The sequence below is a fragment of the Aspergillus ochraceoroseus genome (genome assembly GCF_002846915.1).
Source record: "Aspergillus ochraceoroseus IBT 24754 chromosome Unknown P175scaffold_4, whole genome shotgun sequence".
Taxonomy (NCBI): Eukaryota; Fungi; Ascomycota; class Eurotiomycetes; order Eurotiales; family Aspergillaceae; genus Aspergillus; species Aspergillus ochraceoroseus.
This window is the reverse complement of record NW_024468479.1, coordinates 1,811,792-1,839,667: the sequence shown is the minus strand read 5'-3', so window position 1 is coordinate 1,839,667 and position 27,876 is coordinate 1,811,792. Positions and strand designations below refer to the sequence as shown.

The window sequence follows — 27,876 nt, the reverse complement described above, 5'->3', positions numbered from 1 at the left end:
AATACCCCTATAGTGACACGTAATAATGCAGAAGACAAGTAAGTCTAGACTGGTCATGACGTTTAGTCTCATCCTACTCTTCATCATCATCATCATCTCTCTCTCTCTCTCTCTCTCGTGAAAATGTAACATCAGCAAGCCCAGACCAGTTCCAAGGATCACAGCCGCTCCTGCAGAAACCCTAAGCGCCGCAAACTATTTCGTTGGTTACGCAGCGATCGATCTCCAAGGGCCCCCAGATCGTACTTCCCGCACAGGCTGGGAGCATTTTCTCTCTCCCTTCTCTTGCCCCTTCTCTCCCCCTTCTCTCCCGCGGGCTCCGGAGAAAGAGAGGAATTCAAGGGTTCATCCGGAATGAAGTCGACCAAGTCGCGAGAATACCACCACGCCCGCACGTGACGGCTGGGCCCTGGACGGATGCGGTGATTCTTGAGGCTTTCGGAAATTTCCTGGCGTCTATCTAGGGTAAAAGTTAAGTAGTTTATCGCCAGGTCTTGGTCCTCTTCGTTGAGTCTTCGTCGAGTCACGATGTCATGACTTTCATTCTCTGGCCATACATCATTTATCCATAGTAGAGTCAATCAGATATTGTAGTCAAGGGTCCGGAAACAGACGGCGATGGCCTCACTATGACAAGCTCTTCAAAGGTCATAGATCTCCTTTAGTCAAGGCCAACGCTTGAAAGGGAGGGACAGGGTCGGTCGTCTGGACCCTTGGAAACATCCCCAGGTTCGAATTTTATGCTCATGGCCCACAGCGAGCGTTGTATTTGGGGGACTCGATCAGGAGGATACTTTCGGTTTAATGTTACCTTGCTTGATAGACTGCACAGAGAGCGTCTACACTACCGGAGCTCAATGAGCATACTCGGACTCCGACCCAGGTTGGCATGCATGCTTTGCAACTGAGACAGCCCGGCCCACCTGGTGACCCTGTGAAAAGGAAAAAGAAAGCCAGGGCCGGCCGGCCTGCCTGCCTGCATCGGTATATAATGTGCCCTGCATTAACCACCGCGTGTGGCCCCGGTAGTTTTGTGTGTTGCAAATTGCTGTCCCTTGTCTGTCTGCCCTCCCAGATCCCGTTCGTTCTTCCCCCCCCCAGGCATGGAGGGCAAATCTCACCACATCTATCTCTTCGGAGACCAGACGGGTGATTTTGAGAACGGTCTCCGTGGTCTGCTGCAGGCGAAGAACCATCCGGTTGTCTCGTCGTTTTTCCAGAGATGCTATCACGCCGTGCGCCAGGAGATTGCCGCCCTGCCTCCGTCGGAACGGAGCAGATTCCCTCGGTTCACCAGCATCGTGGACCTGCTCGCCAGACACTGCGAGTCGAGAGGCAACCCGGCCATAGAAAGCGCATTGACGTGTATCTACCAGTTAGGGTGTTTTATCAAGTAAGCGCGCGCGTCAGTAGACCTTTTCTTTTTTTTTATTCTAACGGCTATAGTTATCATGGAGACCTGGGCCATGCCTATCCGTCGAGCTCCAAAAGTCACATTATCGGCCTCTGCACTGGCCTCCTCAGCTGTGCGGCCGTCAGTTCTGCCAGGAACATAGGCGAACTGCTGCAACCGGCCGTTGCAGTTGTCGTCGTGGCGCTGCGGCTGGGACTGTGTGTCCTGCGAGTCCGTGGCCTGGTCGACCAAGACCCATCAGCGTCTGGCAGCTGGGCCGCTTTAGTATCCGGGATTAACGAACAAGAAGGCCGAGAGCTGATCACGAAATTCTGCCAGCAAAGAGTATCCGCCCCTCCTTGAGATCGAACTGCTTGCGTGGGGATCAATGTGACTAACATTTGTACAGGTCACTCCTCCTTCATCTCAACCATATATTAGTGCCGTGTGCTCAAACACATTAACTATCAGCGGCCCGCCCAAGGTCCTGGACGAGCTGGTCCAAACGACTCTGGCGAAAGAGTCCCGGGTCACTCGGGCTTCGATCCATGGCCCCTACCATGCGGCTCATCTGTATGATGAGCGTGATGTCGAGAGAATTCTGGAAACCTGCGACAACGACGCGGTGCTTTCTCTCAAGCCGCACATTCCGGTGCTGTCCAGCAACACCGGAGAGCCGATTGTCGCCCACAGCATGAACGACTTCCTCAAGGCGGCGCTGGAAGAGATTCTAGTGCGCCAACTTTGCTGGGACCGCGTGACGGACGCCTGTGCAGCCGTCGTCTTGAAATCCGCCAATAATCGCACCACGACCAAGATATTCCCGGTTGCCACCACGGCCACGCAGAGTCTGTTCACGGCCCTCAGGAAATCCGGCTTGTCGAATGTCCAGGCGGACGGAGGCATGGGGGGGGAGCCGGCTCCAGCGTCGTCTCAGGGCCGTAATAATAATAATAATGACACCGGCCGAGCCGAGCTTTCCAAGATCGCCATCATCGGAATGTCAGGGCGATTCCCAGAGGCCGACAGCCCCCAGGACTTCTGGAACCTGTTGTACAAGGGTCTCGACGTGCACCGCAAAGTGCCAGCCGAGCGCTGGGACGCCGACGCCCATGTGGACCCCACGGGCACGCAAAGGAACACCAGCAGAGTGCCCTATGGGTGTTGGATCCGCGAGCCGGGCCTGTTCGATCCGCGGTTCTTCAACATGTCGCCGCGGGAGGCGCTGCAGGCGGACCCTGCCCAGCGGCTTGCGCTTCTGACAGCGTACGAGGCCTTGGAAATGGCCGGGTTCATCCCGGACAGCACGCCGTCGACCCAGCGGGACCGCGTGGGCATCTTCTACGGCATGACGAGCGACGACTACCGCGAGACCAATAGTGGGCAAGACATCGACACATACTTCATCCCCGGCGGGAACCGGGCCTTCACGCCCGGCCGAATCAATTTCTACTTCAAGTTCAGCGGGCCCAGTGTCAGCGTGGACACGGCTTGCTCGTCCAGTCTGGCGGCTATTCACTTGGCCTGTAATTCCATCTGGCGCAATGACTGCGACGCCGCCATCACCGGCGGCGTCAACATCCTGACCAACCCAGACAACCACGCGGGTCTGGACCGCGGCCATTTCCTGTCCAGAACCGGCAATTGCAACACCTTCGACGACGCCGCCGATGGATACTGCCGAGCCGACGGCGTGGGCACCGTGATTCTCAAACGCCTCGAAGATGCCCAGGCAGACAACGACCCGATTCTGGGGATCATCAATGGCGCCTATACCAATCATTCGGCCGAGGCTGTCTCGATCACCCGGCCCCATGTCGGGGCCCAGGCCTTTATCTTCAAGAAGCTGCTCAACGAGGCCAACGTCGACCCCAAGAGCATCAGCTATGTGGAGATGCACGGCACTGGAACGCAGGCCGGCGATGCCGTCGAGATGCAATCCGTGCTGGACGTCTTTGCCCCAGACCACAGCCGTGGGCCGGCCCAGTCCCTGCACCTGGGCTCTGCGAAGTCCAATATCGGGCACGGCGAGTCCGCCTCGGGCGTGACCTCTCTGGTCAAGGTGCTCATGATGATGAAGGAAAATATGATCCCGCCGCATTGCGGCATCAAGACCAAGATCAACCACAACTTCCCCACGGATTTGCCGCAACGCAACGTCCACATCGCCTTGCAGCCGACTCCGTGGAACCGGCCGGCGTCCGGGAAACGCAGTGTCTTCCTGAACAACTTCTCTGCCGCCGGAGGCAACACCGCGCTGTTGCTCGAGGACGCCGCTCCGCTGCCGACCTCGGCAGGGCTGGACGATGCGGCGGCGGATCCTCGACGGGTCCATGTGGTGACTGTCTCGGCGAGGTCCCAGACAGCCCTCCGGAATAACGTCAGCGCTCTGGTGAAATACATCGACGACCAGGCCAAGTCGTTCGGCGTCAGGGAGGCGCACTTTGTCCCCAGTTTATCCTACACCACGACTGCGCGCCGCATCCACCACCCCTTCCGGGTCACGGCCGTGGGTTCCAGCCTGCATGAGATCCGGGACGCCCTGAGCACGAGCTCGCAGCGCGAGGTCGCCGCGGTGGTGCCGACCAAGACGCCCGGGATCGGGTTTATTTTCACGGGCCAGGGCGCCCAGTATGCGGGAATGGGCAAGCAGCTCTACGAGACCTGCGCGACCTTCCGCGCGACCATCCAGCACTTCGACTGCATCGGCCGGCGCCAGGGGTTCCCTTCCATCCTGCCTCTCGTCGATGGCAGCGTCGCCGTTTCCGACCTCAGTCCCGTGGTCGTCCAGCTCGGGACGACCTGCGTGCAGATGGCCTTGACCAGTTTCTGGTCCTCCTTGGGGGTCGTTCCTGGCTTCGTCATGGGCCACAGCCTGGGCGATTTTGCGGCGTTGAATGCCGCCGGGGTGCTTTCCACGAGCGATACCATCTACGTGTGTGGTCGTCGCGCTCAGCTCCTCACAGAGCAATGCGAGGTCGGAACCCACGCCATGCTCGCCGTGAAGGCGTCCCTGGTGGAGATCAACCCGCTCCTCACGGACGGCGTCCACGATGTCGCGTGCATCAACTCGCCCTCTGAGACCGTCATCAGCGGCCCGCGAGCCGCCATCGAGGCGCTGAGCGAAGCCTGCTCCTCCGCAAAGACGTTGCGGTCCACCAAACTGACTGTGCCTTACGCGTTCCATTCGGCCCAGGTGAGCCCGATCCTGGACGGTCTCGAAAAGGCCCTGCAAGGCGTGACGTTCAACAAGCCCAGGATCCCGTTCGTTTCAGCCCTCCTCGGGGAAGTCATCAGCGAAGCGAACGCGCGGAGTGTGCTTGCGGCCAACTACCTGGTGCGGCACTGCCGCGAACCAGTCAACTTCCTGAGCGCCGTCGAAGCAACGAGAAACGCGAAACTCAGCGTCGACCAGACCCTTTGGCTCGAGGTGGGACCGCACCCGATCTGCTCGGGCATGGTCAAGGCCACCCTGGGTCCGCAGACAACAACGCTGGCGTCCCTTCGCCGCGACGAAGATACCTGGGCGGTCCTCTCCGCAAGTCTGTCGACTCTCCACTTGGCCGGAATCGACATCAACTGGAAGCAATACCACCAGGACTTCAGCGCCAGCCATCGAGTGCTGTCCCTCCCGGCTTACAAGTGGGATCTCAAGAACTACTGGATCCCCTACGCCAACAACTTCTGTCTCACCAAGGGCGCTGCTCCGTTGGCTGCTGCTGCTGCTGCGCCCGCCGCGAATACGGTGGTGTCGATCTCGGCGCAGAAAGTCATCGAGAGCCGGGATGACGGGACGTCAGCCACGGTGGTGGTGGAGAATGATATTTCGGACCCAGAGCTCAATCGAGTCATCCAGGGGCACAAGGTTAACGGAGCTGCTCTGTGTCCATCGGTAAGTAAATCACATATCTATCTTTCTCTCTATTTCCGCGGTCCGTGGGATTTTTCTAACGTGCTGCGATTGTGTGTGTGTGTGTGTATGTGCCATAGTCTCTGTATGCCGATATTGCCCAAACCCTAGCAGACTACCTCATCGAACAATACAAACCCGAGTTCAAGACGGCAGGGCTCGACGTGTGCAACATGACGGTGCCCAAACCGCTGATTGCAAAAACCGGCAAGGAGCGCTTCCGGGTCTCTGCGACGGCCAGCTGGGCCGAGAAGCGCGCAACCGTCCAGGTCTGGTCCGTCACAGCGGCAGGCAAGAAGATCCTCGACCACGCCAGCTGCGAGGTGCGGTTCTTCGATTGCGCTGCGTCCGAGCTCGAGTGGAAGCGCAGCTCGTATCTCATCCAGAGAAGCATCGAGCGTCTGGAAGAGCATGCGGTGAGCGGAGAGGCTCATCGCCTGCGCCGCGGCATGGTGTATAAGCTCTTTGCGGCGCTCGTGGACTACGACGAGAACTACCGGTCCATCCGCGAGGTGATTCTCGACAGCGAGCAGCACGAAGCCACGGCGTGGGTCAAGTTCCAGGCACCGCCGGCCAACTTCCATCGCAACCCGTTCTGGATCGACTGCTTTGGACATCTCTCCGGGTTTATTATGAATGCCAGCGACGCCACGGACTCGAAGAACCAGGTGTTTGTGAACCATGGCTGGGACTCGATGCGCTGCTTGAAGAAGTTCTCGCCGGATATCACCTACCGCACCTATGTGAGAATGCAGCCGTGGAAGGATTCCATCTGGGCCGGCGACGTGTACATCTTTGATGGAGATGATGTGGTTGCGGTGTTTGGGGGGGTTAGGGTCAGTTTCTCTTTCTTCTATATAGTCTTTCCGGATCAAAACTAATACATTCTCCACAGTTCCAAGCCCTCGCTCGAAAGATCCTAGACACTGTGCTCCCTCCACCGGGGGCTTCCAAGACCGCTGCACCAAGACAAGCGGCAACGTCTCACAAGCCGACGCCCAGTTCCGGCGGCATGGCTCGACCGAACGCCCCGGTCCCCTCCAAGTCGTTTATCAAATCCAGCGGTCCCAGCGTTGTCGTGCGCGCCTTGAAGATCCTGGCGTCCGAGGTGGGCTTGTCCGAGTCCGATCTCACCGACGACCTCACCTTTGCAGACTACGGCGTCGACTCGCTGCTGTCTCTGACCATCACGGGCCGATACCGTGAAGAGCTGGGCCTGGATCTGGAGTCCTCCGTGTTCATGGACCAGCCCACCGTGCGGGACTTCAAGCACTTTGTGGCCCAAGTGAGCCCCTCAGAGAGCAGCGACGGATCATCCTCGTCCACCGAGCCCGAATCCGACTACTCCTTCCGCGAGGGCTCATCGTTGTCGAGTACCACCAGCGCCGGGTCTTCTGGCACGTTGTCCCCGCCAAACGAGAAGATCGCGCCGGTAGCCGTCAAGGAAAGCAGCAGCAGCAGCAGCAGCAGCAGCAGCAGCACCCTCAAGGAAATCCGGACCATTCTCGCGGACGAAATCGGCATCCCGGAGACAGACCTCCAGGGAACCGAGAACCTGGCCGAGATGGGCATGGACTCGCTTCTGTCCCTTACGGTTCTCGGCAGAATCCGAGAAACGCTGGGGATCGACCTGCCGGGGGAATTCTTCATCGAGAACCAGACACTCAGCGATATCGAAGAAACCCTAGGTCTGAAGCCCAAGGCGGCGGCGGCGGCGGCGGCGGCGGCGGCCATGCCAGGCCTTCCCATGCCAGAAGCCATCCCACTGCTCCAGGAAGAAGACGAAGAGGTGTCTCCAATGACAACGCCAAAAGTCCAACCCAGCGATATCAGCAACAACCAGCACAACCACCCCCCCGCCACCTCCATCCTCCTCCAAGGCAACCCGCAAACCGCCACCACAACGCTCTTCCTCTTCCCCGACGGCTCCGGGTCCGCCACATCCTACGCCGCAATCCCGCGGGTGTCGCGCGACATCTGCATCTACGGCCTCAACTGCCCCTACATGAAAACCCCCGAGCAGCTCACCTGCAGCCTGGACGACCTGACAACCCCCTACCTCGCCGAGATCCGCCGGCGCCAACCCAGGGGCCCCTACAACCTGGGCGGCTGGTCCGCGGGCGGGATCTGCGCGTACGACGCGGCCAAAACCCTCATCCTCCAGCACGGCGAGCAAGTCACGCACCTGCTCCTGCTGGACTCGCCGTTCCCGATCGGACTGGAGAAGCTGCCGCCGCGCCTGTACGCGTTCTTCGACTCCGTGGGCCTCTTCGGCCGCCAGGGCCAGGGGGAAAACGCGGCCCCGCCGCCTGCCTGGCTGCTCCCGCATTTCCTCGCCTTCATCGACGCCCTCGACAGCTACGCGGCCAAGACCACCCCGCTGCCCTTCACCGACGCCCGATGGGCCCGCAAGATGCCGCGCACGCATCTGATCTGGGCCAAGGACGGCGTGTGTGCGAACCCGGGCGATCCGTGGCCGCAGCCCGCGGCCGATGGCAGCAAGGACCCCAAGGAGATGGTCTGGTTGCTTCGCAATCGCACCGATCTTGGTCCGAACCGGTGGGATACGCTCGTGGGACCGCAGAATATCGGGCAGATCGCGGTGATGGAGGGCGCGAATCATTTCAGCATGACGCGGGGGGAGAAGGCGAAGGAGTTGGCCTTGTTTATGGAAAGGGCGTTGTCATGACATTTCGGCATAACTTGGGTCTAAAAAATTTGGTTTTAATGATTTTCTTTACTTGTGATCGGTTCAAAATGTATCTAATGTAATGTAATTGATGATCTCTTTTATCTGGAATTGTAGTTAGGGTTGTGCATCAACTTTGTATACTAGAGACACTCATACCTCAAAAGTAACTGCCAGGATTCACTAGTTGTATAGAATAGAGTATTTTACTGGATTGGAATATATCTCAATCCTTTAACTTGGAACCCTTTCTGGTAAATATAGCGCATGAACATGGCACAAAATTATATAGAATGGATATAAACCAGAGCCACGAAGGTTGAACCCAGAACACAGCTCTTGGAAATGATTATTCTGTACGTGAATAACCTCGAGATGAAGGTTGTTCAGAGTGACATTTCCGAGCTGAACCGCAGTGCACTACCCCGACCTGCGAACCCGGTCCCGTTGCTGTTGTGGTTATTATTGAAGCCAGGACTTGTCGGCCGGCTGCTAGCCGTCCACTTGGGACTTCGAGGTTGGCTGCTGGTCGAGCGGGTAGACGGGCGGTTTTTGCGAATTTCACGCAGCTCTTCCTCCTTTCTCCGCAGCACGTCCTCGCGTGATACCAGAAGCGCTTCCAATTCAATCGCACGAGCTAGGTGCTGTGTCTCATCGTTCTTCATGTTCAGCTCCCGTAAGCGGACAGCCTCGCTATCCGCTTTCCGTTTCAGGCGCTCGTTTTCTTCTCGGAGCACGCGGTTTTCGTTCCCAGACTGAGCGGCAACGTTGGACGCCGTCTGGTACTGCTCCCGCGTGTATTCGGCCTGCTTGCGTTCGTATTCAGCTTTCCGCTCCAAGCCTGCGTTCTCTTTCGTAAGACGCCGGACCTCCTCCCGGACCCTTTCCAATTCTGCCGCGTCCCCTCCTCCATTCTTGAGGGCTTCCCGTGCTTGTTCCAGGTCATGTCGCAGCTGCGTACGCTCATCTTTAATCTTGGCAATGTCTTCTCTCTGCTTGTCCAGCTTCTGATCAGACGCGGCCTTGGATTCCAGCAGGCCGTCACGCTCCCGTCGAATTCTGTGGAATTCTTTAGTTTGACTTTCATACCGATGTTGTAGTGACTCTAGTATCTTTTCCCCTTCCTGCAGACGAGATTGCGTCGTAATCAATGCTTTCTGTAACTTGTCAAGGGCTGCTGCATGCGTATTTCTCATATGCACAAGATTCTTTTCCAGCGCATGCAAATCGTTATCGAGAGTCTGCGTTGCAGCCTTCGAAATATCTGTAAATTGGCTAGTCTCTTGCGACACATCTATCCTGGGCCGTTTAGTGACAGACTCCGCAGGATCTTCTACCTGTTTGACGGTCAATCAATCCATAATAGCTACTAATTTTTCTTTTGGGGGGGGGGGGGGGGGGAACACTCACGAATAGACGTTTTTGGGAGGCATGATTCGCAGGCTGTGAATTTCCACCACTGGAATCACTCTGACCATCTCGTGTCAGCTCCGTCGAACTCACATCGTGCAAAGGCTCAACTCGCGGCAATGTCCAATAGGCGTTGAAGTTGTCTGAAAGAAGAGCAGACATAATTTCAACTGCATCTTCGTGAACCCCAAGAGCATCATCCTGGAGATCACCAACCATATTACGAAGACGCATCGAATGTTTAAGAACTGTCACGAGATGCGGGAATGTCGAAGGTCCTGGGGGACAGAGTTCAATATGCTCGCTGGAATTAGCAACCATAAGCCAAATCACAGGCAGTAGATTCCCGTTGCGCGCATATGTGGTTCGCATATGCTCCACGGATGGGCTCTTCGTGTTCAAAGATGAATCAAGTGCAATAATTGCTGCAGGAGGCTTGTAGGTTTCGATCACGCCATCATTATGTGTACTGAGTTGTATTCCAAAACTCAAAGACCCTTTCGCCATAGAAACTTCCATGTTGGTTCCAGAGCCCATTTCATGCCTCGGCCGCGTATATGCAAGGCCTTTGCCTTGCAGGTAACGCTCAACGACCTTCTGAGTCTTCTCTCCACCAACTGTAATGACCAGGTGTAAATCATGATCTGTTGCAGCCTCCACCAGGTACTTCACGAGAAGAAATTTGGCACTTGAATACTCAGCCCAAGCAGCTTCCTTTGCCGGATCAGGTGCTGTATCCGTTATATGTTGGGCAATATTCAAGTCAGGGTGGGTTGCCACGTTGCTAAGATGTTGCAGAACCTCCTGCATCTTGGATAGAAGGCGCCCTTGCTGATTTGAACGTTAGAGAAACGACAGCCAAGGGCCGATATTTCATGGTCTCACCTCATGTTCCGGTACTTCTTGTAAATCAGTGTTTTTGATATATTCCCAAAAGCTTTCGGTTTCGTTTAGCAAGACTCGCTCATAATCATCTTTAACTCTCGAGTCCATCGGAAGCGGCACGGCAAACTCGGACGGTCCAAGGTGAACAGAACCTGGGGAAACTAGCTCAGCATGGCTTACCGTCAATGCGCTGGGCTGGATAGTCTGAACATCATTTTGCGGGGGTTCCGCCGATTCTAAGGGATCCTCTGGCGCCGATGCTGGCTCTGGTTGCGCATGATGACGGGGTTCTTTGTCAACTCTAACGCTGAGAGGCGCCACGGTCTCTGGGATCGCTACTGGCACCGAAGGCTCGATATCTCCTACTGAGGAAGGTGTTGCGCTGGGGTCATTTTGCAAAATCTCGGCGGTGTTTTTCTCACGCAGTTTGGCATATGCATTTCTGATCTTTTCGCGCGGCGTACAACCCTCAATGTGGCTGTACTTCTCCATTGCGTCAGCCAAAGAGACTTCCTCTTTTTGTGAATCATCCATTCTGGCTCGTCTAGTTGAAAGTTGACTTTCTATGTACGGTGAGTGTGCTACTTCAGATTCTGACGCCAATCCGGACGCAACTGTTCTACAAACAAGTCAGCACCATGACTTCAGAAAGACGAATAGCAGGTTACCTGCGAAAAAGGGGGCCCGCCAAGGCAGCGGTTCGCGAAGCGTGGGTACTGGAGAGGAGACTAATAGAGTCAAAGAACACGCTGAGCCAAAGGAGATACACAATAGTTGATTCCCCGACAAACTCAAGGATACAGGAGGGTTTCTGGAATTTCTGTTGGAGTATCGAATTGAATATTCGAGATCACGTTTGACTGTCGAGATGCCTTACTCTCAACCGTTACTCCGTCCAAGCTCGGATCCCTCGCGTCCGAAACAGAAGGAGCTTTGTGGCAAGCCTGATGCCGTGGGCGCCGGGGTTATAGTCTCTCTAACTCGTCAGAAAGTCAATATTCAGGTGGTATCAGTGTTATCCAGTAATATTCAAACACACAGGCACCAGGATGTGTTCTTTTGTCTGGTTAAAACTGCACTGTTCTCCTGTTGTTGTGCCGAGTCCGATGCGATGCTCAGAGGAACAAACGACTGTTCTAGGTCTTCTTATGTGTGTGCCACTGTGTCAGTGAGACGTCAATCGAGTCGCTATTCGTTTGGGATTCACGTCTCTTCTTCCCTTCCCAGACTTGTTTTGGAGCGTCGTCGGCGTGTTCCTTGGGTTCCTAGGTAAACCCCCGAGAAGTTAGATAACTTGCCGCTATCATACCCTTCCTCCAACCTAACTTCGAGAGAGATACACGTCGATTTAGAGCCAAACTCACTCAAGTTGGTGTCCAAGGTCCCTCCCAATCTATTAAAGACCGAGCTCCCGTCTCGTCGAGAATATAGTTGATACAATATTCGTCTTCACCAAGCACGTCACTCGTATTCGTAGTTCCTTCTTCGTGACTGGAAAGACAGATGAGTTGCCTTTGCGCCGTTTTCTTCGTAAGTCGCCTGCGGATGTGTAGATACCGGAGGAGAAGCTATCCGCTTGCTGCGCATTATGCGTGCGGGTACACGATGGCGGAGGTTTGCTGGAACATGATAGAGACCAAGAAATGTAGTAGAGAAGAGATACAGTAGGTAAATATATGAAAGGCTAATTCTCGCCTCCGAAATGCGAACAGAGAGGCTGAATCCAAGCCACCGGGTGAAGGGAAAGTGGATGAATGGGAAGAGAGTATGAACCGGCAACTTTGGCTTGACGGAAAGCTGCACGGGTGATCGCCACACGTGATGTGACGTGTTGTCGGCACCCAATTCCAGTCAGTATACTACTGGAATGCAGTTGTCGGTTCTCTGGAAGAAGAATTAAGGATTTGATGTGGAATAGCGATGGATTAGACTTGGCTGGGTTACCGGAGCTGAAAATTAAAATCGAGGATGGGTTCTTGTTGGTCTATAGAATCATGTCCGCACTGCGTATCCCAAGATATATATTTACTTCCCCCAAATATGCCCGGAAAAAAACAACCTCTAGACATCTGCTCTTTTGATATCGCTAACAGGATTTCTATCTTATGGACCATGTTGTTGCTCATTTCTTCCCTTCCTCAAACCTGTACCCAAGCTGTTCAAGGCTTTTGATAGAGCGACGCTCTTCACCTCTCATCGTAAAGTCCTTTCTGATCTCTGGGCACAATTGTCGGATCCACCTTTCCTTCTCCCCCCAGAAATTGCATTGCTTGCCGTTGCCGTTATTTTCGAGATGAGAACGTGGGTTCGCAGAAGATGCCCAGTCATGAAACATATTCATATATTCCGCGTCCAGGGGAAAGGGCATGAGGTGAAAGCCATTGTCGTCCCCCTTTTGTGCTACCGTTGAAGCTTCCCAGGTTTCCATTTCAGCTGTAGATGGAAGACTGAGACGACCAGACCAAACACGCGAGAATACCGCCGCTTGGTTTTCAGAGAGTGGAAATGGGATAATCCGCTGTGGTAGAACAGGCAACACCAGTGTGGGGTTGTAGAGGTAGAAAAGATGCTGGTAGGTGTTTCTCACCCTGCGGCCGTTGGTAATGACAGGTGGATCGAGCGATGATAGAAAAGGAAACGAGTAAAAGAAACCCGTGCAGAAGACGATTGCGTCAATGTCCTTTTCAACCCTACCATCTGCGAACCGGACAGCTCTTTCATGACTCGCGGGAGGGAGGAATTCGACGATTTCGGGAAAATAAGCCTTGTCTGTGGCAGTAGGCGACAAATAAAGGTCTGTTCGTTGCGATGCCAACACTTTCCCTTTGCTTAGCTCATTGATCTGGTTGCCAATATCCAGACCTGATGCGGAGCTACCGACGACTATAACCTTCTTATTACGGAAGGGTCTTGGAGAATCGAAAAACTTGGAGTGCGAGATTACGCCGGGGTAGGCGTCATTCCAATCATGTAGACCTGGTATATCAGGTAGATAGGGGACGTCGAAGTGCCCACTTGCGACCACCACCGCATCGTACGAGTCGACTGTCTTCGTCCCTGTCCGCAAGTTTTCTGCTGTTACTGACCACTCATCCGCCTCTGTGCTACTCATTCGGACATCCACGACCCGAGTCTCAAACCGAATCAATTTCTTGACATCCTCAGCATATTCGTCGAGATATTTCTTCACCGTGAAATGTCTGGGAAGATCCTGCACATCGGGTGGAAATGGCTTCTCGCTATATGCCATCAGCTCTTTGGGCAGATTCGTATCCAGAGTATCATAAACCGGAGAGACAAACATTGGCGTTTGCTTTGCCTTGGATTCTCCCGCTGGATACCAAATTGGCTCCTCACACGGCTCATTTGGATTCACCTGGGGTACTGGGATTGACGAGGACTCCTTCAAGGCTCCGGGACAGTAGTTCCACACCCCACCGGCGGAGCTTCTCTTTTCAAAGACATTTATCTTGTCAAAGTATTTCTCAGATAGGAGATATCTAGGCCTCTAGTAAGCAAAGGCACATACATCCCCCAAGGGCTTCAAGGCTGGAGTCCGCACTTAACTGCAGCAAGACCCGATGGCCCCGCACCAATGACGGCCACTCGACGGATTTGTTTGGCTATGGCCATCGTTTCTCACCCGAATCAAAGAGAATCCAGTAAGTACCCGGAATTAGAAGTATAGGAGTCAACCCCTTCAGTAGAATGTCCGCGGAATGGTGCCACTTTGGTGTTTGAAGAGTTCGCGACTCCGACTCCAACTAACTATGTATACAAGCCGAACCCCCCGCTGATAATAGTCATCCATGGCCAGAAATTAGGAGGTTTCCGGCGAAACATGCACTGGAAAGATAATTTTGCAGTAAAAAAGCAAACTAGAATCGAGAATATAACCAAAAGAATATGAATCATTAAGGATTTCGGGTTAAAGAGGACGATATTGCGGATCATTACCATAATTACGTTGATACAGGCAGTTATAAGCAAAATTACACGTAATATTACGATACTGCCACCAACAAAGACAAGAAGCTTCATCGATTGCGATCCCCAGAAATCCTCCATACGCGTTTCCAAGAACACTTTCGACCTGCAGGGTCTCACCGCAATATCGCTTGATTATTTCGGAATATCCCAAGCTTGAGATCTGGCCACGGACCATGCAGTGCTCATAATCCAGGAAACATGACCGACGCATCCTGATTTCGCGGCCATGGACAGTCACGAGCCGACACCCCCGGTGTCAGACGCCTTACGCTCAACCGCCGTTCCTATCGCACAGCTCGAGGCCGACAGCTCGGAAAAGAGGTCTATCCATGCGACTGTAACGCTTTTATGGCCCTATTCTTCGTCCAGCAAGTCCTTCAGCCTTCTGCTCGCCGAGCCCGACTTCCGTCTCCGACGCTCGAATGGACAGGTGAAGGTCTTCTTCCACGGCCGTGCGGCGGAGCAGGTCGCCCAGTCACAGGTTGGAATCGGGGACAGTGTCTATCTTAGCCTGGCTGGGTCGAGATTTGTGAAAAATGATGCGACACAGACGCCCGGAAAAGGTGTCTCGTCGGATGTGCACTTCGATAATTATGTGCTTCTTGAGGTGATTACTTGAGTCTGACGGAGGAACTAAACAGAATTCTTACTAGAGTATAGGTCTGGCGGGACTCGAAGCTACTATCCACTGTTGAAGTCGAACGCTCATCCCCCCAACCTCCGACTCCCGATGATGGCATGCTGGCCGTTCCATCGACCCCCGCTGCAAATGGCTACACACAAGATTCAGGTCCGCTAGGCTCAAACGCGTGGCAGTCACCGGCCTTTCTGGGAAGATCTCGGATGTCCTTTGGAATCTCCGACACCGCGTTCGATCATTTTGCGGAAGAGGACGGGTACATTCCGGGGAAGGGGAGGAAACGGCCTAGGTTTAGCATGCGAGCCAACGAGTGGCGTGTGATCGATGAGCCTGAAAGTCCTGGGGAGAAAGATTTACCGGAGGATTGGATGGCAATATTCGATGAAGGTCTAGCGGAAGAGCCAGATGTTGATGGGGATAGTATTGGTGAACAAATGGAGGCGGCCAATATCCCGTCCGAGCCAGAAGATGGAGCGACAGTCACTCATACCTCAGAAGCCAATGTTTTCCCTATGGAAACCCGAGTGGAGGCTTCAGAAACAAATACGGAGCAACTGCCTGACCGGGAAAATGATGATACGCATTTTCTCCATCCCAACACCCCTTTACGAACCGGAACCCCGGACGTCGTCAAACAGAATATCCCAGCCTATTCCTCTAATCTCCCAACAGATACCCCACGCTTGCATCCGATTCCCTCCCCTGGACTTCCTCTTCCTTCTCCCCTTGTAACCACTCCCAACAATACCAGCGGGCGTGTTTCTTCAGCTACTCACAATGTGGCGGCTCCAACTACAGCTCCACCACCCGAGCCGACTAGCTTCGGCCTGCCTCACGTGCCAACTGTTGTCGAAGAAATTCAAGCCGGTGGACGTGATGATTTGGCTCCTGCATCCACTGACAAGGTCGGCCTTGTCCCGGAGCCGACCCCCTCGGCACATGAAGTTCAACGAAGCTCTCAAAGTCCGAAGTTTGAATCCACTATGGATACAGATGCAATGGATAAAGAGGAGCCTTCGAATATCGCCGAGACGGATGCTGTCGAAGCAGGCTCGATTGAGCGAGGTCATCCTGATGAGCAAGAGGAATCCTTGACAGAGCCTGAAGGTGAAGAAGTAGAAAACCCTTGTTCTCCATCAGCTGCAGTGGTAGTAAAGGATGAGTATGAGGACTCTGAGGGCAGTGAGTCAGAGTCAGACCAAGAGGACCAGGTGTCCGTAGAGGCTAGCGAGAAAATGTCTGAAACCAGTGACTATGCTGAGATTTCAAGAACACCTAGGAATGCTAGCGGACACATTATTCAGAGCGAGTCCTCCCCATCAGTGGAATCTCGAGATGATTCCAAGGAACGTGGCAACTATGACGAGTACGACGAAATGGAAGAGGACGGAAGCGACGAAGAGCGATATGAAGAAGGGTACGACGATGAAGAGCCGGAGAGCAGGCTTGAGCGCATGTATGATGACTCCGAATCTGAAATAGAATCAGAATACAGTGGGTCTGAAGAACAAATTCGATCGCGTTTTAGCCCAAGAACCGTGGAACCTGAGGTCATTGTTTTAGATAGCGACAGCGAAGATGAACCCCCTACTAGGCCTTCGGTGAATGTTCCTCGAGGCTCAACACGAGAAATTGACGAGGTGTCAGATGAGAGCTACTACTATTCGAAAGCTGAGAGATATTCTGCGGACGAAATGGAGGATTCAGAAAGCGAAGATGAAGCATCGGAAGCCGAGGGTGAGGAAGAGAGCGAAGAAGAAGAAGAAGAAGAGGAGGAGGAGGAGGAGGAGATGACGTACGAGGAAGCTCGACCCGACGACGGGCTTGTGGAGGATGAAGGGATAGTTCACGAGGGACATCATGGACCTGAGCAGATGGACGAGGAATCATATGTGGAACAACCAGTGGAAGGCCATGATGAGCCCATGCAAGAACAACCTCACTGGGACATGGAGGCTAGTCCTCCAACATTGCCTAAAACCCTCCACCCGGCACCGTCTCGCAATATCTCGGAGTCTTATGAGATTGCTGAGGAATCCCAAGAACCCTCTTCTTATAATCCTGACAAAGACCTTGACGTTGTTGTGTACACATCAACAAACACACGATCTGTTGAAAAATCTTATGTTGGCAGTGGCTCCGAGCCGCATACTTACGACATGGCAATTGACCCTAAATTATACGAAACTCGGGCCTTTGAAGGCAACACTGATAGCGTTGATGAGAGCATGAACGACGGACATCACCATCACGACGAACGTCCGGTTCCTGTTGAGGATGAACCAACAACAGGCAGCGAGGCCCTAGGGAATGCCCACAGGGTAGCCCTTGCCTTTCAACTTGATGGCGCTGCCGCGTTGCCGATAATATCTCGACCTCTTGAGGATTCTCCCGAGGCGTCAATCCGTCAACCCGCTCAGCAACCGGTAACCCCGGACGCGTCGCAAATCACTGAAACTGAGCCGGTTCATCCTTCTATCAAAGCTCCTGCCGACGCACCGCCCACTCCCGAACCCACGCAGAATATAACAGAGTCGCTAGTAGTAACAGAAGATGAATCTTCTTCAATTGCCGTAACGATCAAATCAGCGAAGAGTCCGGACGAGACCGAAGATGACACAAAACACGGAATCGAAGGTGATTTGGTTGTCGAAAGCACAGAGAACCCCGCGTCACTCAATGAGGACTGGATTCTGCAAGCCAGCATTGAGCTTGATGACAAACCAGAGGAGATCATCAACAGGGGTCGAGTGGCTTCAGTAGACCGCCATTATCCTGGTTTGCGAAGCAGGCTCTCTTATTTTGCCCCTCTTGCCACGCTGGTTGATCACTATAATGCCTTGGTCGATACAATCTCAGTGGCCACCGAAGTCCGCCCGCCAGTCCGGGCTGCGTCGGGGAAAAAGGACTTTATTCTTACTCTCCAGCTGACGGATCCATCCATGGCCGGCACTACCGTTTCTGCTCAGATCCTGCGGCCCTACAAGTCAGCATTGCCGTCTCTTGCTGAAGGAGACGCTATTTTACTACGAAACTTCCGAGTCAAAACCTTGGACCACTCCGTGATGCTCCTCAGCGACAGCACAAGTGCCTGGGCGGTTTTCACAACGGCCACCGGAACCCCCCAAGTCAACGGCCCCCCTGTTGAATACGGATCGGAAGAAGAATCATTCGCTACGGACTTGCGCCAATGGTATCAGGAAGGCGGGATGGCCATGGTGGCAGATAACCAGCTCCAAGCATCGGTGGAACAGGAAAGCAGGGGTCCGACCCCAGTTAGCAGTGCGGCGCCGAGCGACGCAGGAAGCGTCGATTCAGCGGCCCGCGAAGCCCGCGGTGACACGTCGACATCTAGCCGGGGTTCGCGCCGGAGGAAGTCTCATCGCAGAGTCACCATCCATGAACTGAGAGACGGAAGGCGGTATGCGGAGGTTGGTTCGCCTCCTGGTAAGGAGGGTATACATGAGCTTCGCGATGGAACGGTGTACGCGAATCTTTGATTTTTTTTTTTTTGTTTCTATAGATCTAGGTCTGCCTTGGTTTAATTTTTTTTTCTCTCTCTCTCTTCCCTCTTTCGATTTCATTAGCGTTCATTTCTATCCTTGCGTAGTGTGTTCTCCTAATATTATCGGGTTGGTTATACAGGACGGCTGGTTCGCACAGTCTTCAGGTTCATTCGGTTCTGTGATAATTCATATATTTGGTGCTGTATCGTCTATCTATATAGTTTGAGGAATCTGCCATGATCTACGTCGGGTCTAGGTCTGCTTCGGTAGCTGTACACAGTACAGGACAATACAATGCACACCAAGCAAGCAAGCAAGCAAGCAAGTAAGGCAATCTGCAACACCTCTTACCTACATCTTTGAGTTCTTATCGCCGTCAAGGAAATCGATATTGATCGCTGCCTGAATCAACTGGTGGGCGATCGCAGTCGGCGGCGGCAGTCTCAGTCCACCTTCCTTATACTGGGGCCCGGCGCTCTCTCCCAACCCGCTGGTTCCTATCCTCAGAGCCTCCTCCACCTCGGCCACTTCGAACCACCGCGCATCTTCCAGCTCCGGGTCGTGTTTCAGGCTGATTTCCTCGTGGGCCGGATCGCTCACTTGCGCGATTGCTCCAATCATCAGGTTAGCCGGGTAGGGCCAGGGCTGGGTTGAATGGATGACCACGCGCGAGAGCGTCACGCCGGCTTCTTCCCAGACCTCTCGCCGTACCGCGTCCTCGACTGATTCGGCGGGCTCGATGAACCCGGCTAGGGTGGAATACCAGTTGGGCGGGAAGCGCTTGGAGCGGCCGAGCAGGATGCGTTTCGCGTCGGAGGAGATGACAGCGACGATGATGGTGGGGTCTGTGCGGGGGAAGGAAAGGTTGGAGAGGGTCGTACGGGTGCTGCAGGCTGGTCGCTCGGCGGGGTTGCCCTCTGCGACGAGGGCAAGGTCAGTGGGAGGACAGGCCCGCTTGGTGCCTGAGTTTATGGAAATCGTGCGGTGGCCGCAGGTGCCGCAGAAGGTGTTGCGGGTGTTCCAGTCTACCAGGGCCCGCGCTTGCGCGTAAATCGCAGCTAAAAGATTGGCGTAAGCAGACATTTTCCCATCCCTTCCCTTCTTTTCGTTTCGCAATGGGATGTGAAAAAAACATACCGTCATCAGCGGGGAACGTCATGGTTACTCTGGCCTCGAGGAAACTCAGGCCCTGAGCCTGTAAGCTGCTCACTATATCCGCAGCGATCGCTTGCTGCTCGTCCGAACCTCTTTGCGACACATCCAGGGCGAAATAAGGTGCCCCCGAGTAGATTTTCCAGGCCAATCCATCTTGTTTGCGACTCTCGTCCATCCCGAGGAAAACCAGATGCGGCTCGGTGTTCCGCGAGTCGTGCCCCTTCAGCAAATCCTCCTCGGACTTGTCGTAGATGGTCTCGGGGACAAGCTTTCGCACCTCATCGTACTTGGCATAATACAACCCGGACGGTGAGCTAGTCAGCGGCGCAAGATCCTTGAGAATTACAAAGCGCGTGGCAGGGTGCCTGATGGCAGCAGAGAGGAAGGGGTGTTCGGAACGCAGAAACGAGAGACGGTTCAGAGGAGAGCCTATAAACAGACATCAGTACCACCGCTCAACTCCAACTCCTTGGATCTCTTACTGGAGAAATAATTCACCGTCTCTTTCCCAAAATACCGAGCCAACATTGAGTCAGCTTGGATATGCGCTGGGGTTGGAATCTGGGAGTTCTTGGTCATAATGCAGGTAGATATGAGATTTACCGGGAGGAGAAATCTGTACAAACCCACCCCAGGGAGATTAGCCAGGAAGAGGAATAAGGGGATTCTTATTCTTATTCCTATCCGTAAGTACAGTAACTAGTTAGTTAGTTAGTTAATAGTGAGTTGGTCAGCGATTCTGGACCGAGGACGAGCGCAGCCGGGAGGATGTATTTGTATTACCATTCTTTCCGCGGTTTCTTGCGGTTTCCCCGTGTAAAATTGTAATCCAAAAACCAATGAGGGGCAACCCCACACACGTGACCTGCGTCATAATGGCCGCCGATTCGCACCGCCGCATCTTTTCTGTCCCTGACTGCAGCCAAAGACAAGCCAGAGATCTCACTGGTGGGAATCGGTTGTGATTTACAATCTGATAGTCTGCTCAGTGCGCTGTTATCGGTGCAGTTTGTCCTGTTGTGCTGTCGTGGTATTCCCTGCTTTTGACTTGCCCCTGGACCAGAACCTAGTAAGCATAGTTAGTTGCATCCTATCCTCCCTTGTTGACTGGTCACTCGAACTAACAGTTTCTCAGAGTAGAGCGCTAGGTTCTATTCTCGTGTGACATTCAGAACCAATTGGCTCATCAGTGAGTCAGGGTGCAGTCAACATGGGCCGTCTTGTCACCCTTGCTACATGGTGCGTACCCATCGATTACGCTCACCCTTCTCCTTCTAAACGTCTAATATCCTACGTTCAAAGCTCGCTGAACCAGTGGGCTCTTGATTTTGAGGGCAATGCCGAGCGAATTATCGAGAGTGTTCGTCAGGCGAAAGCCGCCGGAGCTACCCTTCGAGTCGGACCCGAGCTTGAGATTACCGGTATGTATACCTAGGTACACTCAAGAGGTTGCTTGATGAATTCTACTAATCTTTAGAACAGGATATGGCGTCTTGGATGGCTTCCTCGAAGGGGACACATTCCTCCACTCGTGGGAAATGCTAGCACGCATCATCGATCACCCCGACTGTCAGGATATTGTAGTCGATGTGGGCATGCCAGTGCGTCACCGAAACGTGCGCTACAACTGTCGGTTAGTTCAGTCGTCGTGGGACGCGATGCAGTTTTCTTGTTCGCTAACCTGACGGAGTGTGATCTTCTACAACAAGAAAATTATCCTCATCCGTCCCAAAATGTGGCTGGCAAATGGTTCGTTTTTCGCCCAATCCGCATTCATTCATTCATTCATTCATTCATTCATTCATTCAATTGGGTTTAATGTGTATTGACTTGGATTTTATAGACGGAAATTATCGAGAGATGCGGCACTTTACGCCGTGGCAGCGCCCACAGGAAGTAGAAGATTACTACTTGGAGCAGATTGTCGGCAAAATTACTGGGCAGTACAAAGTGCCTTTCGGCGATGCGGTAATCAGCACTAGAGATACATGCTTGGGTTTGGAGACGTGCGAAGAATTATTCACTCCAAATGGGTACGTATAACCCGTGCACGGCCAATATTGTTCACTAACCACACTCTCATGAAGCCCTCATATCCCTTACGGGCTCGCAGGTATGCTCTTCGTCAAGATTCGAGTACATTATACTTAGATGATCTATAGGAGTTGAAATCATTTCGAATTCGTCCGGCAGCCACCACGAGCTAAAGAAGCTTGATACACGTATTAACCTTATCACCCAGGCCACTAAGCTGGTAAGCCTGCCCTCCAGTGGAACATGGACCTGGCCCTAATATTCTCCAGAGTGGTGGCATTTACTTGTACGCCAACCAACAAGGCTGTGATGGTGACAGGTTGTACTATGACGGCTGTGCAATGATTGTCGTCAATGGCAACATCGTAGCTCAAGGAACCCAGTTCTCTCTTAACGATGTAGAGGTCGTTACAGCAACCGTTGACATTGAAGAAGTCTGTTCCCCACCCGAGTAACACACCAGAATTCCATGCTGACTTGCAGTAGGTCCGGTCATACCGTTGCATGGCAAGCCGCAACATGCAGGCCAGCCGGCAGTCGCCATTTGTTCGTCTTGATTTGGATATGAGATTGTCTCGTTCGGACGAAGATGCTGAGCCTGGTCTTTCTCCTTCTGAGACCCTCACACCACGATATCACGCCCCCGAGGAGGAAATTGCTCTTGGTCCCGCCTGTTGGCTCTGGGATTATCTCCGGAGAAGTGGTGCAGCGGGATTCTTCCTTCCCTTGAGTGGAGGAATCGACAGCTGTTCTACCGCAGTAATTGTTCATTCTATGTGCAAGGAAGTTATGAAAGCGGTGACTGAAGGGAATGAACAAGTCATCAAGGACGTCCGTCGACTTTGCGCAGAGCCTGAAGGTTCGACCTGGATTCCCACTACGAGCCAGGAAATTTGCAAGTAAGTTCCCCCTCTGAGTTTCACTTTCATTTCTTTCTTTCTTCATTTCTTTCTTTCTAGCTACGAATTACAAGATCTAATGTTCACAGCCGCATATTCCACACCAGCTACATGGGCACCCAGAACTCCAGCAAAGAAACACGAGACCGCGCCAAAGAACTTGCTACTGAAATCGGGTCATATCATATCGATTTCAACTTCGATACCGTGGTGACTGCCATCACGAATCTCTTTACCGTCGTTACCAACTTCCAACCTCGATTCAAGGTCCACGGAGGCACTCGGGCAGAGAACCAGGCATTGCAGAACATCCAAGCTCGCCTGAGAATGGTGCTCTCCTACCTGTTCGCCTCATTACTACCAACAGTTCGCCAACGGCCCGGTGGAGGAGGCTTACTCGTTCTAGCTTCGTCCAATGTAGATGGTAAGTGCCTCTCCCCCTTCCATAATCCACCAAGACCTACCCAGTACACCTGCTAACCTGTCTCCTCCAGAATGGTGTGTATAATCACAAAGGCAACGCATTCCCCGAAGAAGAAACCAAAACTCTAACACTCAACCCAGTTTACGAGGCTACCTCACCAAGTACGACGCCAGTAGCGCCGACGTATGCCTCACCTCACCCTATTATCCTCAACCTTGGTATCCTCTAGCTAACCCGTATTTAAAAAAAAAAAAAAAAAAAAGTTAAACCCCATCGGCTCCATCAGCAAAGTCGACCTCAAAAAATTCATCGCTTGGTCCAGCACCTCCTTCAACATGCCCATCCTCGCCGAATTCCTCAATGCCACTCCAACCGCCGAACTCGAGCCCATCACAGCCACCTACGTGCAATCCGACGAGGCCGACATGGGCGTCACCTACGCGGAGCTCTCGACCTTCGGATACCTCCGCAAAGTCGCGAAGCTGGGTCCCTGGTCTATGTACGAGCGACTCCTGCATGTCTGGGGCAACGAGTACAGTCCCCGCGAGATCTATGAGAAAACGAGACACTTTTTCTACAATTATGCGATCAATCGGCATAAGATGACGGTTATCACGCCGAGTTATCATGCGGAGCAGTATTCGCCGGATGATAATCGGCATGATTTGAGGCAGTTTCTTTGTATGTTTCTTTCTTTCTTTCTTTTTTTTTCTTTCCCCCCCTCTAACCCCAACCCCTAACTCTGCATATTACTCTTACTCCCTTGGCTTGGATTGTGGGTAGTTTGGGATATGCTAATTAATGATTGTTGTGTGCTCTAGACCCGTCGTTTACGTGGGCGTATCAGAAGATGGAAGAGAGTGTCAAGTTTTGGGAATCAAGGGGGTGGACTGCAGGCAAAGCACAGAAGAAGAGCGTAAAGGCGGATTAAACCCATCTTCAGGAGATAGACCTCTATCCAAGAATTTCGTTTTTGTTTTTTTCGATTTTGACATATATACATACCATCATCAGACTAACTAGTGTCGAGTCTTGATTCTCGATGCAAAGATAAATGAAAATGAACTGAAATAGAATGTATGCCAGCTATTTGTAAATATACAATGAAAAATATATCAAAAAAAAAAAAAAAAAAAAAAAAGACCTTAAGAGGAAGCACTCGCAAAACAACGCTAAATTCACAGGACATAGGAGAGCCAAAAAGGGAGAGAAGGGACATTTAGAAAGCATGATATAGTCATAAATCGGGAGAAGATATATTTACTCTTACTCCTTCCAGAACCAACCGTTCTTCTTCTGTTCTGTGGCCATGGTCTCCTGTTTGTCGGGAGAGGTTTGGTCACGTCGAGGCGGGTTGACCACTTCAGTGGACTCATTGGTTTCCTCCCGACCATCTGCAAAACGCTTTGTATTCACCGTTTTTGTCTGGATAGAACCATCTGGAAGACGGACTCGCTCTGTGGATATCTGCGTAGAGACTACGTATGAATCTTCCGGTGTCGGGGTTGCTGCTGGAGCTTCTGAGGATGATTCCTGGACGAAATCGGGGACTGAGCTTTTGTTTCCGCCGGAGACAAGCTCCAGCCAGTTCTCGGTATCGTCGTCATGTTCTCTTTCATCTTGGCATCTGCGTCGGTCGTGTAAGAGGAGACGTAACATAGGGCTTTCGTGTGTTCCGTGGAAGAAATCTCTCTCGCGAGCTTCGATATCTGAGAGGAAGCGTTCGTACAAATCCAGTTCTGTAAGCGGTTCCGATTCTGCCTCATCCGCAAGAACTTCCGTCTTTGCACTAGCACGCAAGTCCTCTCCTTGGGGTTGGTAGGGGCGGTCTTGGACACGCTCCGGGCGCTCGAATGTGATGGTCGACCAAGGCTGCGCCTCAGTCCCCGCAACGTATCTCCAATGATCACCCAAACTGCCTCGTTTTACCAAAGAATGTAACCATTCCTTCCCAGATTCTGGCTTGGTGGTTACCCCCGGCTCGCGGTCCAGCATGGGTTTCCCGTTCTCCAGTCGCAAAAGATCTTCAAAGGCTTCCCGCCACTGCGGCTCCTCGGGGTCACATTCAGACGAAAGACTTAACGAGGTCATAAGAGACGAGAAAACTCCACGGTCGCGATGGGAATGGTAATGTGCCTGGCGTTCCAGGTGGAGAGGCGAGTAAGGACTAAACATGAGGTATGGAACCGGCCAGGCGGCGGAATTGGCGCTGAGTACGTTCGAGAAAGGAGGACGGGCATAGGGATGGAAGAAGCGAGAGGAAACGTAATCATCGAACCAGAAACGGTCGAAAAATGAGTCGAAAAACATATCAATATCGAACATGTCGGAGGGGCGGCCACGTGTGGGTGCGGGGGTTTCGAATTCGGACCAGCGCGCTCGCGAGGAATCCGCGGAATAGTTGCCCGGCCTCGTAGGTCCCTGGGACTCGGGATTTGATGAAGAATCGCTGCGTTCTTTCAAATCGTTGCTTTGTTCCTGCCGGTGGCGTTGTTGGGCGTCTTGGTAATTTTGTTCTTCCGTGAAGATGGGCCAGTGATCGGTTCTTGGGGGAGAAACGAGAGAAGGAATACCCATCACAGACTGCAACATGGAGGAAATCTGTCCGTCAGCGAATCGACGAAAGGCATCGAAAGGTTTCCCGTCATCGGGGAATGGACGGTTAGGCGGCGAGGAGGAAGGAGGAGGAGGAGGAGGAGGAGGAGGAGGGTTCTTGTTGCGGTTGGAGTCTTCCTCACCTGCCATGGTGGGAAAGGCTGGGTGAGGGTCTAATCACAGAAACGAGATTTGAAGTCAATGGGCCAAATTAGGATTGTTGATGGATGAAGTCGGAGATGATGATCTGATTGATGATTCCCAAAGATGCCGCCAACTTCTGAAGCCGTTGGGGAAATCGCCCCACTTCTGCCAATCGCCACGTGACGACGATGGGGTTGCTGACGTAATCACTGGAGATCCCCCGGAACGGATTGACTATACTCCGATCTGGATAAACTAATATCCGTCAGTCACATGCCCCTAGACGTTAACCACTTACTTTATGAGCCTCGATCTCTTTCATTTCTATATATCTCACATTCGGGCCTGGTCAGAGAACTTCCCGCAGTCGTGATACTAGTACTCAGCCTGAGAACTTTTCTCACCCCATGTCTTCCCAAAACTTTCTTGTTGCACGGTGGGTGCATGATAACTTTCTTGATTAAAGATGGCATCTCTTATTTCACAGCTGAAAATAATGATTACGAGGGCCGAGATGCTTGAAAGGACGGTCACCAATTTCAAGCCAAAGCCTGATTATTTGCAGGAAATAAAAAATCTGTCCTCGAGGCTTAACAAAGTAACACTTCGCATTCACCAAAAGGTTGAAGATTCCACGTGTTTGAGAAACGAGCGTTACCTGAAAGAAGCTCCAGTAATCTGGGAGCGGGCAAAACAGTATCATGAGAACTTAGCCAAAAAGGGCTTGAATAAAGCCCCAGTCTTCCGAAGAAATATTCTTCTTATCTTTGGGGGCCCTAAAGAATTACTGGTTGATGGGACAACTAAAAAGCACAGAAAAGAAATCACATGCTAAAGATGTGCTGTTCTTCGTAGTTTGAACATCGACGGAATACTTTTATGGGCAACATCATACACTCCAACATCCTGGTCTGGTGGCAAGATGAGTGGGGATCTCTTTGACGACCTTGTCAGCAATATCAAGCCCAGCAAACACCAGAAATAGCCACCAGACTTGCTTGGGGCCCTAGTAGCGATAAGGGATGAGGAGTTATCGGGAAATGCTAAATATGAACTCTTCCTGAAAGGTAACCATTGTTGGGGATATGCGATATTGATATCTAACCTAAAACAAGCAGTGCAAGATCCTTCTATCAGTCAAGAGCCACAACGACGACGCGTGTATCAAGAATACTTGAATCACACTAAACCAGACATTCCGCCTCTTTTAAGTATAAATTCCATCCTGACATTTAAACATTTCATGGCTGACATGTAAAGGAAACCTTAACCAGTATGTTGAATTGCCTTCCATGCCTCGGCATCTTGTGTGTGAATTCCTCCCGAAACCTTTCCTTGCAGGTGTAATGGCGAGCCAGAGATGGAAGGACGAAATAGAGATGCAAAGTTTAGCAATAACAAATTGCATTTCCATCTTCTGCCCCAAGGGCAAAGGCAACGGGCTCCTCGTCGTGAGGCTTAAATATGAACACACGTATCGAATGGCCCAGGAACTCTGTTTTGGAAAAGCAAGCCGAATGGATAACCTATCGTGACACCGACCTCTCGAACTTGATGCGTGCTTTCAGTACAAAGCATTGATCTCCTGACCGAACTTCCTGTTTCACCAAACCATTCTCTTCATTGAAGGGGCCCGCTTGTTGCTTCCCTTCTTCGTCCAGAATATTGCATGAAACACCTTCAAATTCCATTATCATGCACTCCTTAATTTCGAATACACAAACTAAAATCTCTTCCCACTCCCCTTGCATTGCCTTGTCCCCGACGTTTCCCGCCATGCCGCGTCGATTTCTGTCGTGTAGCTGTGGGGTTGATCCGCTGCTCCGCCGCGTATGTGGTCTCTAGTATCGTTTGTTAGTTTCACGCCTCTGTTTCTTAGATAATCATGGTATTATTACTTCCAAGTGTGCTACACCGAGAAATTGTATGTGTTGATATAGTGTCTATGTTTGCGTGAGGTATACCCCTCAGGTCTTGTTGTAGGTTAACTAGGGTGAAGAGGGTTCGGTTATCTATTTATAACTATGTCTTGAGAAATAATAGTGCATATGCACTTATCCCAAAAAGGGCCAGATATTGGGAATATTTTCAACTTCTGGCCTATTTAGGACAAGCGGGTCTGCAGACTAACTGCGCCAAAAAAGCCCGGAATTCGTCTGATCCTATTTCACTGTACGGAGTATCCGTAACAGCTGCGGCACA

At 52.5% G+C, this 27,876-nt stretch overlaps 8 protein-coding genes across 8 annotated transcripts; 3 read left to right on the top strand and 5 right to left on the bottom strand.

The window, feature by feature from the left end:
* Positions 1–1,103: 1,103 nt before the first annotated feature.
* pksP (polyketide synthase alb1) lies at positions 1,104–7,992 on the top strand (the record flags this gene model as incomplete). The annotated part of the gene is made up of 5 exons (XM_040893829.1): positions 1,104–1,393; positions 1,447–1,738; positions 1,803–5,285; positions 5,384–6,139; positions 6,199–7,992. 5 exons carry the CDS (start codon positions 1,104–1,106, stop codon positions 7,990–7,992), a joined length of 6,615 nt encoding a protein of 2,204 aa, XP_040752471.1.
* A 386-nt stretch (positions 7,993–8,378) lies between these two features.
* P175DRAFT_0493375 (uncharacterized protein) lies at positions 8,379–10,821 on the bottom strand (the record flags this gene model as incomplete). Its single annotated transcript, XM_040895962.1, has 3 exons — positions 8,379–9,329; positions 9,403–10,233; positions 10,288–10,821. The coding sequence occupies 3 exons, from the start codon at positions 10,819–10,821 to the stop codon at positions 8,379–8,381; spliced, it is 2,316 nt and encodes a 771-aa protein (XP_040752470.1).
* A 1,431-nt stretch (positions 10,822–12,252) lies between these two features.
* P175DRAFT_0501710 (putative flavin dependent monooxygenase) lies at positions 12,253–14,014 on the bottom strand. The gene is made up of 2 exons (XM_040897230.1): positions 13,850–14,014; positions 12,253–13,787 (listed from the first exon to the last, which is right to left on the bottom strand). The coding sequence occupies exons 1-2, from the start codon at positions 13,918–13,920 to the stop codon at positions 12,410–12,412; spliced, it is 1,449 nt and encodes a 482-aa protein (XP_040752469.1). The 5' UTR covers positions 13,921–14,014; the 3' UTR covers positions 12,253–12,409.
* Positions 14,015–14,503: 489 nt separating this feature from the next.
* P175DRAFT_0493373 (uncharacterized protein) lies at positions 14,504–18,417 on the top strand (the record flags this gene model as incomplete). Its single annotated transcript, XM_040895961.1, has 2 exons — positions 14,504–14,884; positions 14,938–18,417. The coding sequence occupies 2 exons, from the start codon at positions 14,504–14,506 to the stop codon at positions 18,415–18,417; spliced, it is 3,861 nt and encodes a 1,286-aa protein (XP_040752468.1).
* Positions 18,418–18,591: 174 nt separating this feature from the next.
* Positions 18,592–20,283, bottom strand: P175DRAFT_0501706 (NAD(+) diphosphatase). Its single transcript, XM_040897229.1, has 3 exons — positions 20,061–20,283; positions 19,561–20,007; positions 18,592–19,481 (listed from the first exon to the last, which is right to left on the bottom strand). The coding sequence occupies exons 1-3, from the start codon at positions 20,155–20,157 to the stop codon at positions 18,775–18,777; spliced, it is 1,251 nt and encodes a 416-aa protein (XP_040752467.1). The 5' UTR covers positions 20,158–20,283; the 3' UTR covers positions 18,592–18,774.
* Positions 20,284–20,501: 218 nt separating this feature from the next.
* P175DRAFT_0501704 (glutamine-dependent NAD(+) synthetase) lies at positions 20,502–24,076 on the top strand. Its single transcript, XM_040897228.1, has 15 exons — positions 20,502–20,656; positions 20,714–20,817; positions 20,881–20,999; positions 21,061–21,211; positions 21,269–21,327; positions 21,422–21,611; positions 21,666–21,691; positions 21,741–21,832; positions 21,882–22,046; positions 22,099–22,511; positions 22,601–22,935; positions 22,959–22,961; positions 23,075–23,118; positions 23,199–23,616; positions 23,757–24,076. Exons 2-15 carry the CDS (start codon positions 20,789–20,791, stop codon positions 23,864–23,866), a joined length of 2,154 nt encoding a protein of 717 aa, XP_040752466.1. The 5' UTR covers positions 20,502–20,656; positions 20,714–20,788; the 3' UTR covers positions 23,867–24,076.
* Positions 24,053–25,796, bottom strand: P175DRAFT_0459195 (uncharacterized protein). The gene has a single exon (XM_040894697.1). It carries the CDS (start codon positions 25,678–25,680, stop codon positions 24,202–24,204), a length of 1,479 nt encoding a protein of 492 aa, XP_040752465.1. The 5' UTR covers positions 25,681–25,796; the 3' UTR covers positions 24,053–24,201.
* A 923-nt stretch (positions 25,797–26,719) lies between these two features.
* Positions 26,720–27,659, bottom strand: P175DRAFT_0501702 (uncharacterized protein). Its single transcript, XM_040897227.1, has 2 exons — positions 27,573–27,659; positions 26,720–27,515 (listed from the first exon to the last, which is right to left on the bottom strand). The coding sequence occupies exon 2, from the start codon at positions 27,450–27,452 to the stop codon at positions 27,201–27,203; it is 252 nt and encodes an 83-aa protein (XP_040752464.1). The 5' UTR covers positions 27,453–27,515; positions 27,573–27,659; the 3' UTR covers positions 26,720–27,200.
* Between the last annotated feature and the right edge of the window lie 217 nt (positions 27,660–27,876).